The sequence below is a fragment of the Oncorhynchus kisutch genome, linkage group LG28 (genome assembly GCF_002021735.2).
Source record: "Oncorhynchus kisutch isolate 150728-3 linkage group LG28, Okis_V2, whole genome shotgun sequence".
Lineage (NCBI taxonomy): Eukaryota > Metazoa > Chordata > Actinopteri > Salmoniformes > Salmonidae > Oncorhynchus > Oncorhynchus kisutch.
The window spans coordinates 13,111,163-13,128,582 of NC_034201.2; the positions used below are offsets into that span (position 1 = coordinate 13,111,163).

Below are 17,420 nucleotides of genomic sequence, written 5' to 3' on the forward strand. Positions count from 1 at the left end.
ATCATTTACAACTGAAAAAAAAACTATTTCACTTCCTCTCATCCCACTGAGGACTATAGCTAGCAGTATAGCTTCCATTTTAACCTCATTATCAGCACTCACCTTTAAATGTTATGAGTGGCCTGTTAATTTACAATAGCATAATGTTCTATTCAATAGTCTGGGCCAGCTATACTTAGGAGTGTTCAGCTGAATTGTGAAGTGTTCTGAACTGTCAGGTCTCTTAATTCTCTTTTTCTTCTCTAAGAGGAGCCGTCCTCGGCTTTGCACAGCTGAAAATGATTACTCCCACAGAGCATCTTCAATTAGCCCCAGGGGAGAGATCACATTCTGTCACAGCACAAACCTCTCAAGTTCTAAAAGTCTGACTCATTCCCTTGGCTAATGCAATTCCACAGATTACAGCCAGTCTCTATTCTCTGTTCAAATGAAGAAATGTGTAGTAGTATCCTAGGTAGGTCACCTAGTGAGAGTGAGGACATTTCAGCAGACAAAAGAAACAGGTTCATGGTGTGTCATCTAGTGCTATATGTGACCGTCTCTTATATCTATAGTCAGTGGTAAATAACCAGAGCTGGTGAATGAAGGCTTTACCATTGTGTATTAGTGTGCGTGCGTGTACATACTTCCTCTGTTTCTTCTCCAGGTCGTGGTTGCGGCTCTGCTGGCCCTCCAGGTGCAGCTTGGTGTCCTGCAGCTCAGCTGTCAATCTGCTACACTTCTTCTTCAGCTGCTGCACAGAGCGCTGCACCTCATCACTGTCCGCCTGCAAGTCAGTCAGCTACACACACACCCACACAGTATGAGTACTCTACTATCATACAGTATGAGATATCACTACAGTACACCAGGGAACAATATGGAATTAAGCATTAGTGTAAGACCAGGGCTGTACCCTTCTCTCCAGGTGTCTTTTATTCTGCTGCTCCGTCTCCAGCTTGTCTTCAAACTCCTGCTGAAGTCTCTTCTTGGTGAACTCAGTCTCCCGGATGGCTCGGTCGTACTTCAGCCGCCACTCTCCTCCTGTGAGACAGACCAAGGACAGTACATACGGTCAGGGAGTGACGGAAACAGACCATGGGACATTTGGAGTGACCAATCCTTTAATGCTAGATTGGCTGACTGAACGAGGATGGAGGCTCAATGTGACTGAGCAGGTGGATGCTGCTGAGGATCATTAGGTTAGAGACGATTTTCTGTGTCTCACATTCAAGTGTTGCCAACAACAGACACGGAAACTTCTACTAAACATTTCATCACAACTTGATAATACAAAGAAAAACCTTCAAGAAACTCAAGGGAACAAGAGTATCCCTCAAGATATCGTCTCTACTGAGGGAAGATGACACTGAAAGTTCATCAACTACAAGGAGATTAATGTAAAAATGGACTTGACACCATTGAAAACACAGAGTATGGAATCTGTAAGGGTTTATGGTGGAAGGTCAGAACCTAACAGCATAGCTACAGTTGTAAATGTGCATTTATTATTATTATTAATAATAATAATAATAATAATAATATCATTCACTTCTCTTTTTTTGACCTATTCTCCTATACTGCTCGGAGAATACGAATTTCACTGTGATTACATCTGCGACCCTGTGCATGTGACTAATAAACTAATCTAATCGATCTAATCTAGAGCTTTAACTTGGCCCAGAGCTGTGGCTGTCAGAGACTATCTACACCAAAGCAGCAGAGACTAGAGGCGGGTCCAGGTTCATTTCTCAGACTTATCGTTTGAGAGGCTGTCCATTCCCCCTTCACACAGGAACACTGGGGCTTTCCATTACGAACAGACATTTGCATATATATAGTATAATGACAGCTTCCAGGGGCCACCGGCTCTGATCCACAAGATTATTTTCTCATTTATCTGAAACCTCCCCACTCTGGCTTTATGGAGGCCGGGTATTCGAGCTCCTTGACTCACGGGCACAGAGAGACTCAAGGACAATACACTCACAGCATGACACCTCACTCATTGCAGAAGATCAGAGGAGAGAGAGGACTCAGGCCTGACAATGGGCATCTTAATTCCACACCTGTAGGTAAATTCATGGGCCAGTTATATTATAATGCAACTATTGACCCAATTTCCTACTGTATGGAGTCTATTGTACTAAGGATGAGTCACACAATACCCTCATATTACCAGTTTGGAACTATTAAAGAAGCACTATGCAGAAATCGCACCAGGTTGCAAAAATTGTAATAGTTTGCCTAATTTCAGTTTATTTGACAAAACAAACAAGTATAGTGTAGAGATTCATTGAACCATCTAAACTGCTGTGAAATATAGTTTCCATAACCACAAATATTGTACAAAACTTAAGGAAAAGCATAGAAATAGTGCACATAGAACAGATCTACCGCTTCTTAGGCTTGCTTTCAAATGAGAATGATAGATCTATAACGAGCATTTCTAGTGAATTTGGTCGGGTCGCCCAAAAAGTTACATATTGCAGCTTTACATACCATTGGCCCCTTTCTAAGCTGTGTCTGTTAGCCTCTGAAAAACAAAGGTGATCATAATACAACTTACAACCCACTCTTCCAATGTCATTTGTGAGTAACCTCTTATACCAGTAGTCTTATACCAGTAGACAGTGCTATGGAGTGGGTTGAGAGCTTCAAGTTCTTTGCCGTCCATGTCACTAAGGACTTAAACATGGTCCACACACACCCACACAGTCGTGAAGAGGGCAAGACAGCGCCTCTTCCCCCTCAGGAGGCTGAAAAGATTTGGCATGGGTCCTCAAAAAGTTCTACAGCTGCACCATCAAGAGGATCTTGACTGGCTGCATCATCGCTTGGTATGATAATGCACTGCCCTCGACCACAAAGTGCTACAGAGGGTGGTGCACACAGCCCAGTACATCACTGGGGCCGAACTCCCTGCCATCCAGGACCTCTATATCAGGCTGTGTCTGAGTTCACTCTGTTATTGTCCAGCTAACGGTACCGCAGCATCGGCTCTAAGACCAACAGGCTCTGAGACCGCTTCTACCCCCAAGCCATAAGACTGCTAAATAGTTCATTAAATGGTTACACCTCTTATTATTATCTATCCTGATGCCTAGTCTCTTTACCTTGCCTTCATGTACATATCTACCTTAAGTACCTCGTACCGCTGCACAATGATCTGGTACTAGTATTCCCTGTATATACAGTAGCTCCATTCTCGTGCATTTTATCAAGTATCAAGCCCCCTTTTTTCCAATTTTCACCTAAAATGACATAGCCAAATCTAACTGCCTGTAGCTCAGGACCTGAAGCATTCATATGCATATTCTTGATACAATTTGAAAGGAAAGACTTTGAAGTTTGTGGAAATGTGAAATTAATGTAGGATAATGTAACACATTAGATCTGGTATAAGATAGCACAAAGAAAAAAAACATGCATTTTTTGTATTTTCTTTGGACCATCATCTTTGAAATGCAAGAGAAAGGCCATCATGTATTAATCCAGCCAAGGCGCAATTTAGATTTTGGCCACTGGATGGCAGCAGTGTATGTGCAAAGCTTTAGACTGATCCAATGAACCATTGCATTTATGTTAAAAAATGTCAATCGAGACTGCCCAAATGTGCCTACTTGGTTTATTAATACATTTTCAAGTTCAGAACTGTGCACTCTCCCGTCAACCGTCCCACAGGGGACCCACCGATCCTGTAGAGGTTTTAAAGTCTACACCCGTTGTATTCGGCAAAGGACAAATACAATTTCATTTGATTTTTTATATTTATAATGTAAATCACCCATTCATTCAATGGGTTTTTGTGGATAAGAGACTTTTGGCAGCAGAATAACTCACCTGCATCATCATCGTCATCATCCATGTCCCCGTTGAGCTCTGCCGTTCTGATGAGACGAGCCTCCATCACCTCCATCTCCATACACTCCATCTGCTTCTTCATCAAGTCAAACTTAGCCTGAGGTAGACAGAGGTAGACAGAAAATGGAATATTCCCCCCTACTAAATGTTACGTTCGTGCTCCATCTTCTCTGTCCTGTTATTTAGGCTCACAACATTAGTGTAAGTACAGACACTCAAGAGTGAGTGAGTCTGTCTGTACCTGTAGGTCCTTCATGTCTTTCTCCAGTCTCAGTCTCTCAGACGTCTCCGTCTCCAGCAGCTGGGAGGCCGACTCTCCAGTGTTCCTCTCATCCGCAAGCTCCGCTGACAACTCTGTGATCTGGAGGAACACACACACAGTATTTCATGTCTATGCCCCATGGCCTGGCCTATCTTCGGTCACAGTGCACTACAAACACACCCTCAAAAGGCTACCTATGAAGCCCGAGAGTCATATCCTCAGCCTACTTTTCTTATCACAGACAGAGTCAAACATTGAACAAAGGTGGACTGTTTGAGTTGATAACCTGACACAGCTTCTGGTGAATGAAGACAGTATGACTGAGTTATACTACTCCTGCAGCAAACGCTGTCTCCCAGAATGCAGTGCATAGAAGAAAGGCCCCAGGAGACTCACCCTGCTCTCCAGTCGATCACTGTTCAGTCTCAGTTCGTTCCTCTCTTTCTCAGTCTTCTCCAGCTTGCCCTTCAGATGCTGGATCTCCTCCTGGAAGAGAACATACAGTACAAGCACAAATATAAGAACGGGAAAGAGACAGTAGAAAATAGCTACAGCAGAGGTAGCCATGTTGGAATCCTGTGCAACACTATGGAGATATTCACCACTCCCACCTGACATCATATAGCAACTCTGGAGACTTGACTCATGGTCGTGGGTGTGCAATCACACATTTCCAAGTATGAAAACCCTTACTTTAGTCATGTGGAGCAGATTTGCAGTGGGTGAGGTTGGATGGCTAAACAGGCTTACACTCAGAAAGCGAGACAGAGATACTCACATCTTTTCCTCGAATCTGTTCCTCTGTGAGCTGCACCTCGATGAGCGGCCGTACGGTGGTGAACAGCTTCCACCAGGGCCAGCCCTTCACTCCCTTGTTCTTCTTGATGTTCTTCTGGATGCAGCGGATGGCCAGGTCGTGGGTCTGCTCAGCACACAGAGAAAGAGAGTGGGTGCGACGGTACTGGACTGTATGGGGCTGAGAGAGTGTGAATGCAGAGGAGAGAGTGGAAGCATAGTGCCGTACAGTGCAGAGGAGGTACAGTACAACAGAGCTAGCCCTACTACAGAGTACGCAGAGCCACTCAACGCACTAACTATAGAGAATGAATATCTCATCAGATTAGTATTATCAGCCTAAACGTCACTGTGATTTACTCTTTGCTATTGAATAACCCTAGCCCTAGTCTCCATGTTATTGACATACAGGATGGCTGAACATGTACACATCCAATAATCATGTGTTGCAGCATCGGCAAACCAGCCAGGCCTCATCAGTTAAGCCTTCTCTGGAGAGTTGCTGCAGACCATTTTCCAAGGCTGGAAGCTCTTTTGATGAATTAAATCAAACATCAATACATCTTGGAAGCCGATTCCAAGTGTTACACGATTTCCATGCAGCTTGTGCATGAGCATTTGTAGTGGCGGCAGATTATGGCAAAACCCAATTAGACAACACAATATTCCTAGCGTCAAGTAGATTCCGCCCCGAAGTCAGCCTCTATGGCCAATTAGGATTTGTTACGCCATGAAAGCCGTAACACAGTGCTACATTCAGCAAATCTCAGACAGACATATTCAACAGGACTCATTTGTGATGTTTAGACCTTAATGAATGAGGCAAACAGAAGAGAAATAAACAAAGGGCTATTCATATTGAGAGGGTGTCTGTCTGTCTACTGTATGTCAGTCTGTTGAGAGGATGTGAATCGTGGGCCAAGATTCGGACATAATCATCTACACTCTTAGAAAAAACTGTGTTATCTAGGGAACCGCCGAAGAACCCTTTTTTGTAAGAGTGTAGGGCTAGGTAGGAGTGGATGTCATTGCCTGGGTAATAGCTTTGGTTCGGTGTGTCTCTCTCCTACCTGTGCGTGAATGTGTGTGTGGCCTGCATGCATGTGTGTGTGTGCGTTGCGTTTGTGAAAACTGAGCTCCACTTGACGGTGCAGGAGAAGCACCCGCCCACACCACCTGCTTCCACTCAGCAGCGCACTCCCTGACTTAAAACAAGCGCTTAATTAGGAAGCCCATCGGCTGCTCTGTTCAATTCCCCCCGGCTCCCAGAGGTATACATGAGGAAAGAAAACACAGAGGAAGACTGGGCTGTGTTTCAAAAGAAAACATCCTGTCTTCCATATGCCCTCCCTCCACTACTGTATGAGAGAGAGAGAGAGAGAGAGGAGATAGACACAGGCACACTTTCAAAAGGGAAATTGTTGCTTCTCGAAAGGGAGATATATATTCCTGATGAAGTCATGCTGGGACGACTTCAAAAAGCTCTGGAAACCATGATAAATCAATCAAAAGTTACAGGACATTCTATGACACAGCCAGCCGCTTATCAAGCACCATGGGCTTTTCGTATGTTTGTCGCTGCCATAGAACACATTCCTAACACTCTCAGAGTGTATTTCCGTCTAACCACGGCACATCTGTTGAGAACGGATACATCATACAGTGACATTATGGAAGCCTAATCAAATTTCATGAACGGGGAAGACGGAGTGAGAGCCCTAGTGGGTTTCATTATACAATCATTATTATAAGACAGGCCTCTGGATAGAGACACACTCCGTTAATCTTCCTGCTAGAGAGGGAGGAAGGAAAGAGGGAGGAGGGAACTCGATTCGCACAGTAATATACCACTTCACCGCATTCCTCCAATTACACTTTTCTATTTCTTGGGCTGGTGCATTTGGAATAACTACTTTTTTACCATCTGCATATATTTGTTAAATGTTATATATTTTCAGAGCAGACAGAGAAACGCACATGGCCTGGTCTATCATCATTACTATACTGACTAAACCAGACAGACTCAAGAGGTTTGCAATGAAAAACTCATTGTTTTATAGTTAATCTAGGGCGGCTAAGGTTTTGTGGTTTTTATCTGGTTAGGAGTGGTTGTTTCATATCAGTGTATGGAAACAGTTGTTTCTGTTCCAGTAGAATAAGTCTAAAGAGTTATTTGAGTAATTCTTGGTTTGGTGGTTCAATGTTCGCTGGAAATAATATCCATTTTTTGACCTGATTGAACATTATATTAACATCATATTCATCAAGTCATGACTTCATATGTTTATGACTTTATATGACATTACAAACACATGATCTAAAAAGTTCATATAATGTTAAATCAAGTCAAAACCTGATATTATTTCCAGCGAACAATGAACCACCAAACCAAGAATTACACAGACTTAGACTTCTATTTTTCTACTGGAACAGAAACAACCGTTTCCATACACTGATATGAAACAACCACTCCTAACCAGATAAAAACCACAGAACCTTAGCTGTCACCCATAATTGAGTACTACATCTTTTACCTCACAAAAACCTGAACTTCAGTTCAGAGGCAAAGATTTTACAATTAAAAAATCAATTGAATCTTATCTTTCTATTAAAGATAAACGTACGGGAAGAAACAGAGGAGAAAGCATTCAGAAAAAAATAGGCGACCCGAATAATGGATTTAGTAATGGTACAGTTAGCCTTCACACTGTTCCTCAGTGGTGATTTCCTGGCCTTTCCAGTGGATTATAAAGCGCTCCTCACCCTCAGTCTCTGAACGATGGCCTTTGAACTTAATAAGAGAAAACCTTGGCCTTTCCCGGGTTCCTATTTCCACCACATGCCCATTACTCAAAAGCTGCTTATTTTGTCATGAGGGCAAAACGAGAAGCACAAATCTTTAATAGAAGCAGAGATAACAAAAATGTATTAAGGCTAAAAACTTCAGCTTTTTGCTCAACTTGCTAAAAAATGATTCCCATAGGCCACCTTGGGAAGATACTGCAGCGTATGTCCATTTCTCAGAAAGCTTAAAGCCACATGGATGCTTCCTGGAAACAAAGAGAGTACAAAGACATGGCTGAAATGGAGGTAGTGTACAGCATGTGTGGAGGTGAAGGAAAGTACCAGCCATTGAGTGTAGTGATGTCCTGTGGGTGGTGGTGAACCAGCCAGTGAGTGTAGTGATGTCCTGTGGGTGGTGGTGAACCAGCCAGTGAGTGTAGTGATGTCCTGTGGGTGGTGGTGAACCAGCCAGTGAGTGTAGTGATGTCCTGTGGGTGGTGGTGAACCAGCCAGTGAGTGTAGTGATGTCCTGTGGGTGGTGGTGAACCAGCCAGTGAGTGTGGTGATGTCCTGTGGGTGGTGGTGAACCAGCCAGTGAGTGTAGTGATGTCCTGTGGGTGGTGGTGAACCAGCCAGTGAGTGTAGTGATGTCCTGTGGGTGGTGGTGAACCAGCCAGTGAACTCAGTTCTAGCCAGGCCAGATGAAGGCAGCCTGCTCACTCAGATCGTAATCACACAGTGAAGGAGAGGAGTGCTGGATCCCATACATCAACTGCAAAAATGCTATCAGCGCCAGAGAGATGGCCCCATATCATGTGGAGAGAGATTAATGGAGGGACAAGGAGATAGAGCTGAGGAGAAGGAGATGCTGGCATGTATAATAGGGCTGCTTTTAAAAAGAGCTGATCAATGAGAGTGTGATTAAGGGGGACATGTCACCCCCCTGTCCCTGGTGCAGATAGTGACAGGGTGATTCAGGTGGGGTGGGGGTGGGGTTAGGCCAATAGATTTACAGCAGAGCTAGCTGTAGTCCTATGGAGGAGCAAACAACCTTTAAAATGGGACCTGGAACAGGCTCCTTCACTACAGACCCCGAGGCAACCACATCTCTCTATTTTCGATCACATGAAAGTTTTATTCTCTGTCTCTAAATCAATAGTAAAATATTGTTCTGTAGAGTTTACTGTAGAGCTTGCCGTAATCTAAAAAAATACTTCAGGAACAGGGGGAATATACAGTAGGAAGACTGAACTGTTCTCTACAACAAAAAACTATCAATGTAAATCATGGAAAATAAATCTTGGATTTCAAACTATAAAACAGATTTTGATCATATTGGACAGTCACAGTCATAGCCTTCACATCCACAGTACATCTTTGTCTCCTTCCCTGCTTCCATCTTTAAATCCTGCCTTTCTTCTGATGAAGTGAAGCCGTGGTGGAGTCATGCCTACCTTCCTCTTCTTGAAGGCCTGTCTGGCCAGGTACCCACTGCACGCTGCTTGGAACAGGGTGATGTTGTGTCTGGTCTGCTCATCCCTCTGCTCCTCCAGTTTAGCCAAGGTCCCCGCTCTGAAGAACAACTGGGGAGGAAAGTACACACCTTTTAGTTCATCATCAAACAAAATAGATATAGTCACGTTTGTTCAAGTCTGGAGCTGATTTAAATAAAACAAAATGGTCACATAATTGACTTGAAATTGACTTCAAGAGAGTATGCCTTTTTAGCACCTATTACACAAATATATTACATTACCAAGAAAGAGGTAGATCCATCCACTGTAGTCTAAAGACAACGGCCCTTTAATCCAAGAAGATTGGGTAATAAAGTAATTGAGCGTGTTTGAGTGGTAAGGTGAAAGCAACCGACTGTAGACGAAGGTCGAGGAGGGAAGTTGGGGAGGTATATCTTTGACAACCGAAAGTCGGAAACTAAAAGGTGTTTATGAACGTTTTTATTTATAATGTTGAAATATACATGTCTCCAACTCCAATAACACACACTCACAAAATGAAATCATATGTGTGTAGGCTACATTGTACAATCAGTCAGTGAGAGAGCCTCAAATATCACATTCATTTGTATCACTCCACCATATAAATGAATCGCACAAAAGCTCCTGTTTCAGTCATTCTTCCCCATAATGCAACAGACTTTGAAAGGCACTGAAAAACGATGGTCACCGACTTAACAAAAGTGATCCGCTGGAACGCGCCCGTTATCTCTGCCGGAGAGTGTCAGCATTGTGTCCTCATTGGCCGGGTCAAAGATGAAACAGAGTTAAAGGGCCAGTAGAAGTGCCGTCACATGACAATCTCCTATCATTCACATACGCTCTGAGAGATATCATCAGGCCAGGGTCAGGCACAGTGTGAAGAGTGGTGGCAGTCAGTCAGCTTAAAGGCGAAGGGTGGATGGGGATGGGAGAGTTGACAGGCTCCAGTGCTTTATAAAAGATCAAACCTCTCTGCCATACATGAAAGAACCAGTAGGTGGAACAGGCAAACAAACACTTCTTTTATTTGACCTTTATTACTTAAGCAGGATATACTGTATTACCAATACGAAGAGGAGGGGTTCAGAAAACACACTGTGCAGCAATGTTTAGAGGGATAATGTCATGAATTTGGCTTCAAAATAAAACAGTAAAGTCATGTTTGTCATATGCATTTTGTCCATAATGTAACTCTACATCAGAAAACCACAAGTTAGGAGATCTCTGGGTGTCGGCGTCATATTATGATCAGAATGGGTCAATCAAAGCGGACATGAGACGTGACTTCCTGTTGTGGCAGTGTTTACCACAGTGAGAGTTGTGTGGTGGACCCAGTGTCAGGAGAAGATTTGGTGCTGCTGTTAATTGGCATTCTGCTGAGGCCACGGCTGTTGCTAGGACACAGTTGGAATGCTTTGTGAACCACCATCTTGGTGCTAATCTACTCCAAAGGCCATTTCAATCTCCAAACCCCGAAGGCAACAACAGCTGTCTCCCAAAAAATTACCATTTTTAATTACAATACTTTCTTGTTGGCTATGGGCCACTTCTCAGCTGATGGGATTAAACAGAAGTGTGCCAAGCAGTGTTTGCTGTGATTAGTCTACAAGTGCCAGGGCGAAAGACAACATCGAAGACCATCACCTGCCAGAAATGACTCTATAACGACATGCATACAAAGGAGACATGATTGTGCGTCTCACGGTGAGGCTGGAAGGCAGGCATGCCTCTCAGACCCATCCTCCCCAGCCAAGAGACTTTCAGGACAGGCAACACTAGTCAGACAGTTCACCCAGAGTCACAAACACATCCCCGCTAACAACAAACATTCCCACAATATTAGTCTCATTAGGTCATTAAATAACGTTTTCATAGGAATGTTCAAGTGATGTTCAAGGAACGTTTCCAAGCGACCATTCCCTTAATGTCCAATAAAACTTACCCAGAACTTAAGATAATGTTCTAGACAGGTTTCATGGGAATGTTGCAAGAACATTCATGTGTCCAGTTTTCTGAGAGTTAGGAAATTATTGCCATGTTCTCAGAACAAAACATATTAATATGCTAAACATTTTTTTATGGGAACGTTGCAAGAACATACATTTTTTCCGCACCTCCTGTCATTACAGGCTGCATCACATTCGGCCGTGAATGGGAGTCCCATAGGGCGGCGCCTAATTGACCCAGCGTCGTCCGGGTTTGGCTGTCATTGTAAATAACAATTTGTTCTTAACTGACTTGCCTAGTTAAATAAAAGTTCAATCAAATTATGCCATCCATGAGTAACGTGCGCAGGTAACCTACATTAAGTAATAGTTTGACAATCAGTTAACATCATAACTAGTTGTGTTTATGCCACATTAAAAAGGGAGGCTAATACATTTTAAGTTAAAAGACATTTTTACTATTAGGTCCATAGAGATCCTATTAAATTAATATGGATACTGTATGTAATTACTGCATATGATCAAATAGATATGTGCATGCACATATGGGAGGTCTCATATACAGAAATCCCTTCATTTGCTGAAATAAGTCAATCAAATCAATGATGAGAGACTAGTCAGAATAACTGATACCTGACATGGACATGGTGGCAGTGCAGGAAGATCGGAGTACAACGTCCCATGCAATGTACCATGAGCCAAAGGGTTGTGAGTTCAAATCCCAGGAGAGGACATGTTGAATAATAATTGTTGTAGAAATGAACATGCACAAATATAATTGTGCGTCAAATATGTAAGTTGCACTAAAAGCACTGTGTGTGTGAGTTTCCCTTACCTTGCCAAACAAAGAGATGAATGGATGAGTGGTTCACCAATCAGGGCTTTGATTGGCTTGGCAAAAGTAACAAAAAATGATTATTTCAGCAAATGAAGGGCTGTGTGTGCATGCACTTATCTATTTGGTCATATACAGTAATTACATACAGTATCCATATTAATTTAATAGGATCTCTATGGACCTAATAGTAAAAATTTATTTTAACTTCAAATGTATTAGCCTCCCTTTTTAATGTGGCATAAACACAACTAGTTATGATGTTAACTGATTGTCAAACTATTACTTAATGTAGGCTACCTGCGCCCGTTACTCATGGATGGCATAATGGCAGGAGGTGCGGAATAAATACGTTTTAAGCCTCATTAAAATATATTTTTCTGCTTCGAATTTCCGACATTTGGCAGGCTATCTGTTAGTCAAATTGTCTATAATTAGACACATGCAGCTTCTCTTCTGTCATTACTTGATACTCGTCTAGAATATTAAATAAAGCCATGCTCACCAAATCGATAGAATGATCAATGTATCATCAACAATCTAGTTGACATCGGTAAAGTTCTCTTTCCTTTCTGCTTCTGTCACGGAGCGAGGACGTTAAGAAACCAGGGATAATTCCAAATGACATAATTATGACCGGATTTAAGGAATTTAAAAAAAATTGAAAAACAATCCTGCATGTTTCTGATATTTTAGTTAGTCTTGGACGCATATTTTATGTGGTTGAAAATAAAATACGGTCAGCTTTTATGCTGCTGAAAGAAATTGCACGTAGGCCGGGAACACTTCATTCTTCAGAAGCTAATATTGTAATAGGCTCAATGTGAGGCCTATAGTCAGTGTCCAGACTTCTATTCCAACTATTAGGCTACTGGACTAAAATTATTCTGGCATCACGTCTAAATGAATGATATTCAGTGATTGTCATCCATTAAGCCTCCTACACTAAGCCTCCTACACAAGTCTTGTAACTCCAATTGATGCATACACTGCTGTCCATGTGCGTCTTGGTCTCGGCCACTTATCTTTGCCTTGGCAAAAATGTGTTATCGTTGAAACACCGCATTTTGAGCGTATTCCACAAGTTTTCAAGACTATTCACAAATTGTTCATGCGACTGACATGAGGTAATGATAAATACTGTGATAGCATACAGTTTTCATGGAATCTGTTTTCATTATTGTGATAGGCTCATGTTTTACCGGTACGGCGTACCACCACTATTTATTTTGCCAGTAGTTCATACCGGACCCTTCCAGCTTGCTTTCACCCCTGGAATAGTCTAAAATAACTGATCATGTACACAGACATGGTGACGTAGCAGAAATATATGAACGTCGTGAACCATAAGGTTGTGAGTTCAAATCCCAGGTAAGGACATATAATAATTACTGTACAAATGACCATGCACAATGTAATCATTTATGTGGTGTCAAATACGTACATTGAAAGCACTGTGTGTGTATCCCTAACCTTGCCAACAGGCAGAAAAAGAGCTGTGAATGAATCAGGGCCTTGATGGGCTTGGCAACAGTTACAAGGTGTAATGTGTAATAAAAACAAATTTTTCTAAGAACATGGCAACCATGTTCTGTGTATGTTTGGTAGAACGTTGATGTAATATTCTTCAAACCCTCAAAAAACTGGACACGCATATGTTCTTGCAACGTCCCATAAAACACATCTAGAACATTTACATTGTAACCATGTTCTTAGTTAGATAAGTTCTGTTTGACATTAAGGGAATGTTCTCCTAACACTAACACATGCTAAAAAGGTTCTCAGAACGTTGTTTGCTAACAAAGATAGAATGTTCCCATATAACTAACGGAAAACTAGACCCCCAAACATTAGGGGGAAATTACGGGTAACATTATGAAAACGTTCTCTCTCAGAATTGTTACTGGGATTCCTCAAGGAAAAACAAGTGGAAGGAGGAATCTTTATCTGTTTTCTGGGTTTCTATAACCCATTTTCACTCAATATAATATGAACAGAGGTAGTTTAACCAGTGACTAATTGTGTTTTAATGTGTTTTAATGTTGTGGTAGTATTGGTACTCACCCTACTCAGTCCCATGTGATAGCTGCTCTTCTCCAGGTCCAGGGACTCCAGCAGCTCCTCTACCGCCTTGAAACGCACACAAACACACAGATCATTCCCTGCCCCTCTACCCCCGGATTATCCCTCGACAGCAGTCCCGCCAAGCTGCCAACTGACACAATCTCAGCATCCCAACAACCACTCCTCTAATCAGACAGATTGACAGAATCCTGATCTGTCGTCCTTTCACATTCTACCTCACACATCCGGCCCGATTCCCTCTCCTCTTCTATTCTCAAGGACACAGAGCATGTGCAGGGAGAGAGGCAAAAACTGACCAGACAGCTCGTCCTCCAGAATCCACCTTCTCCAAGCTTGTTCCTCCTGGCCCCGTGGTGGTCTCGGCCCCATAGCAGCCTTGAACACATACAGCCTCTGCAGAGGGGCACCACCTGCAGCTCTCCCTCTCTGCGTTACGGTCGGTCTCTGTGTGTCTCTCTACCGTCCCTTTCCCTGGGTGGTGTGGACAGGTCCACTTGAGCCCCCAGCCTGAAAGGCCCCATCTAGATTACACTGTGAGAGGAGCTGCAGTCCCGAGCACTGAGGGCCTTTTGTCTGACGCCGTTTCCACAGAAACCCCGCTACGAGACACTGACTGCTTTTCTCTCTCTGTACCACCTTCGCTCAGTCTCTCACACTCTTCTGTAAAGAGTAGCTTTTGTGTTCTTTTCCCCACCATTTCACTTCAGCCTGGCTCCTCTTTCAGGGGACCAATACACAATTGACCCTCATTGATAGTTAACCTCAGAGTGGAACCCTCATTAGCAATCCTCCCTTCACAGGTTGGGTCACACTAAAATACTTTTAGGCCCTCTCACCATTTACATTGCAGTGGAGAGTTCCTACCCTAAGAAAATTATTCGGGTAAAACCACCAGGCAGACAGCCTCCAGGGTAGACAATATATTTCACAAAGTTGATAAGTTCAGCCCTAAACCCCAGTGCAATTAGAAGGCCTTTCCTTCCTGTCTCTGCTTCTGCTATGTTGATTAGGTCATCACAATGGCTCTGATTAACGGAGGTTTATTCCTCTGTCAGTGGGCTACTGACAGCCAGGAAGGAGACGGCCTCTTCAGATTATTAATGTAACACTACAGACCTCAGCTATGCTCCACACACACACACACACACACACACACACACACAGAAAAATAGACTGACCCTCTTCTCATCCTTCACTATGTAGTTGCGGCCAAGTTTCTTGGTCAGGTGGGGTGCCAGCACATCGAAGCGGCGGCGGAATTCTGAGAAGACCATGTGATCAGGGTATCCTGTAAAGACAACGACATGGGGGCAAGGTTACGGAGCTACACTTTTTTACAGAACTATTTATTCTAACCACATAGTCTACGTGACATACAGTAGAGCAGTGTTGGTCATTTGGTTTGTTTGTGAAGGAAACCAGACTACAGTCTAGGCAGGTCAGACCCGTCAGGACCTTCCTCATCTAACAACCACAGCCTCTAGCTCGGTCAGCCTTCTCACCTTGTCTGTAGATTCTGAGGGCGTCCAGCAGCTTGGAGCCGCGGAGCTGGGACCGGAGCAGGGCCACATCCAGCTGCATCAGGCCAGAGTCTCCACTTTCCCCCTGGGCCTCCAACTCCCCTCTGCCTGCCCGCAGGGCATCAGCATTGGGCAGCAAGCAGTGGACAAAGTGAACCCTGGACCTCCTTACCGTGTCCAGCAGAGCATCCTGAAGGAGAGAAGGGTTAGCTGGGACTCAAATGATAACAGTGATAGAGGGCTAGAGGATAGGGCAAGGCCTCACCGTGCACTGAGAGAGTAGCCCAATTTGATCACAGACCAAACCTCTTTAATCATATGCAAAGGCGCCACACAGTGGCTCTCACACATTTCATACGTTAAGCAATCTTAGAAAATAATCAGCTTGAGTTGTAATAAATGGTATAGTTAAGAAATGTACTCTGGACCAGGAAATCTAATGCCTAGACCCTGCACTGGGACGGCTTCTAGCTCCTACCCTTTAAAGCTGTTATAACACAGCAAAAACATAGGAAGATAGATTATACATTTAGCAGACGCTCTTATCTAGAGTCACTTTCAGGAGCAATTAGGAATAAGTGACTTAATCAAGGGTACATAGGCAGATGTTTCACCTAGTTGCCTTGGGGATTCGAACCAACGTTATTAACCACTAGGGTACCTGCCGCCCCAAACACTGTGTGAACACCTCTCTCAGAGGGAGGGCATACATTAGGCGATGCTAATTAAAAGACTCCATTTACTAAATCAGCTCGTGTATAGGATTTAAATGAGGGGCTTGTGGCCCAACACCACGTGGATATACACATAATGAAACATGAACAGAAGTGAAAATCTAATAAGTTATTTGGGGCCCTCTCGATCTCTCTCCCTCTCACAGTCCCTCGACCAGACCTGGCCCCTGCAGATGGCCCCTAGCCTCTCACCACTTGTAGTTTGATCTGGATGCAGAGGGACTTCTTCTTGACGGCTGCCACCCCAGTGGTGAAGGTCTTCCTCATGCTGGTGGCACGCCGCAAGGTCAGCTGGGAAACGCCCTCGAGGCCTGCAATGGAGCCTGACAGGATGGTGGCCCCACCCCCTCGACTCATAAACAGACCACTGATGTTCTTCCTAGAGAGGAGAGCGACAAAATCCAACACGGTCAGAAATGTCTATTGCAAGTGTTGCTAATCAAGCTAAAACATTATGTGGGACGGGTGTTACTTTTGAGAGTCCTGTAGGAGACTCCCTGCGTTGGTCGAGACAGGGTTCTGTTTAGCATGGCTCAGCCAACCACGGGCGTCATACTCCACCCAGTCTGTACCATGGCTGTGGCCCAGCAGGAAGTGATGTAGTCTCTCACTCTTCAACAGCAAGGTGTGACCTGACCAGTAGAGAGGATAAAGGAGTTGATAACAATTATGTATGCCAATGTTTGCGTGTATGGATGTCTACAGTATGTGTGGTAATGAACATTATGTGAAAAAGAAGAAAAACAACAAATCGTTGTCACCTTTGAGCAGACAATATATTTTCTATAAACCTGTATTTTTTGTGTTTTTGAAGTAAAATCATTTTAGAATATGGCAGTTTAGAAAACAGAGAATTCTTTGAACATAAACACTGTTTGCTGCTATAGTTTTCTCCCCATCGTTTTACAGTGAAGAATAATAGAAACAGTGGCAAACTGCATACCACAACATATCTGGGTGATTAGTGCAGTTCTGTTAAAGTAATCTTTCAACTCTGCCACTGCATAGGTAGCCAGACTGCCATTCTGTTAATGCTCTCTTCCCAACTCCTTATGGAATTTCCATGCAATTGTTTGGCTTGACAATCACAACGCAGGAGGCAAAAGCACAAACTGATCTG

At 43.4% G+C, this 17,420-nt stretch overlaps 1 protein-coding gene across 11 annotated transcripts in view; it reads right to left on the reverse strand.

Moving 5' to 3' along the window:
* Nucleotides 1-17,420, reverse strand: part of LOC109872749 (unconventional myosin-XVIIIa) — a 110,703-nt gene that overhangs the window by 24,211 nt on the left and 69,072 nt on the right. For all 11 annotated transcript variants that reach the window (XM_031808530.1, XM_031808527.1, XM_031808526.1 and 8 more), the window contains 12 exons: nt 16,773-16,932; nt 16,493-16,679; nt 15,549-15,756; nt 15,225-15,334; nt 14,026-14,091; nt 9,139-9,267; nt 4,884-5,027; nt 4,502-4,591; nt 4,085-4,204; nt 3,823-3,940; nt 896-1,023; nt 627-781 (listed from right to left, as the gene is read on the reverse strand). In XM_031808530.1, the coding sequence (XP_031664390.1) occupies nt 627-781; nt 896-1,023; nt 3,823-3,940; nt 4,085-4,204; nt 4,502-4,591; nt 4,884-5,027; nt 9,139-9,267; nt 14,026-14,091; nt 15,225-15,334; nt 15,549-15,756; nt 16,493-16,679; nt 16,773-16,932 (1,615 nt within the window). The remainder of the gene's footprint in view (nt 1-626; nt 782-895; nt 1,024-3,822; nt 3,941-4,084; nt 4,205-4,501; nt 4,592-4,883; nt 5,028-9,138; nt 9,268-14,025; nt 14,092-15,224; nt 15,335-15,548; nt 15,757-16,492; nt 16,680-16,772; nt 16,933-17,420) is intronic.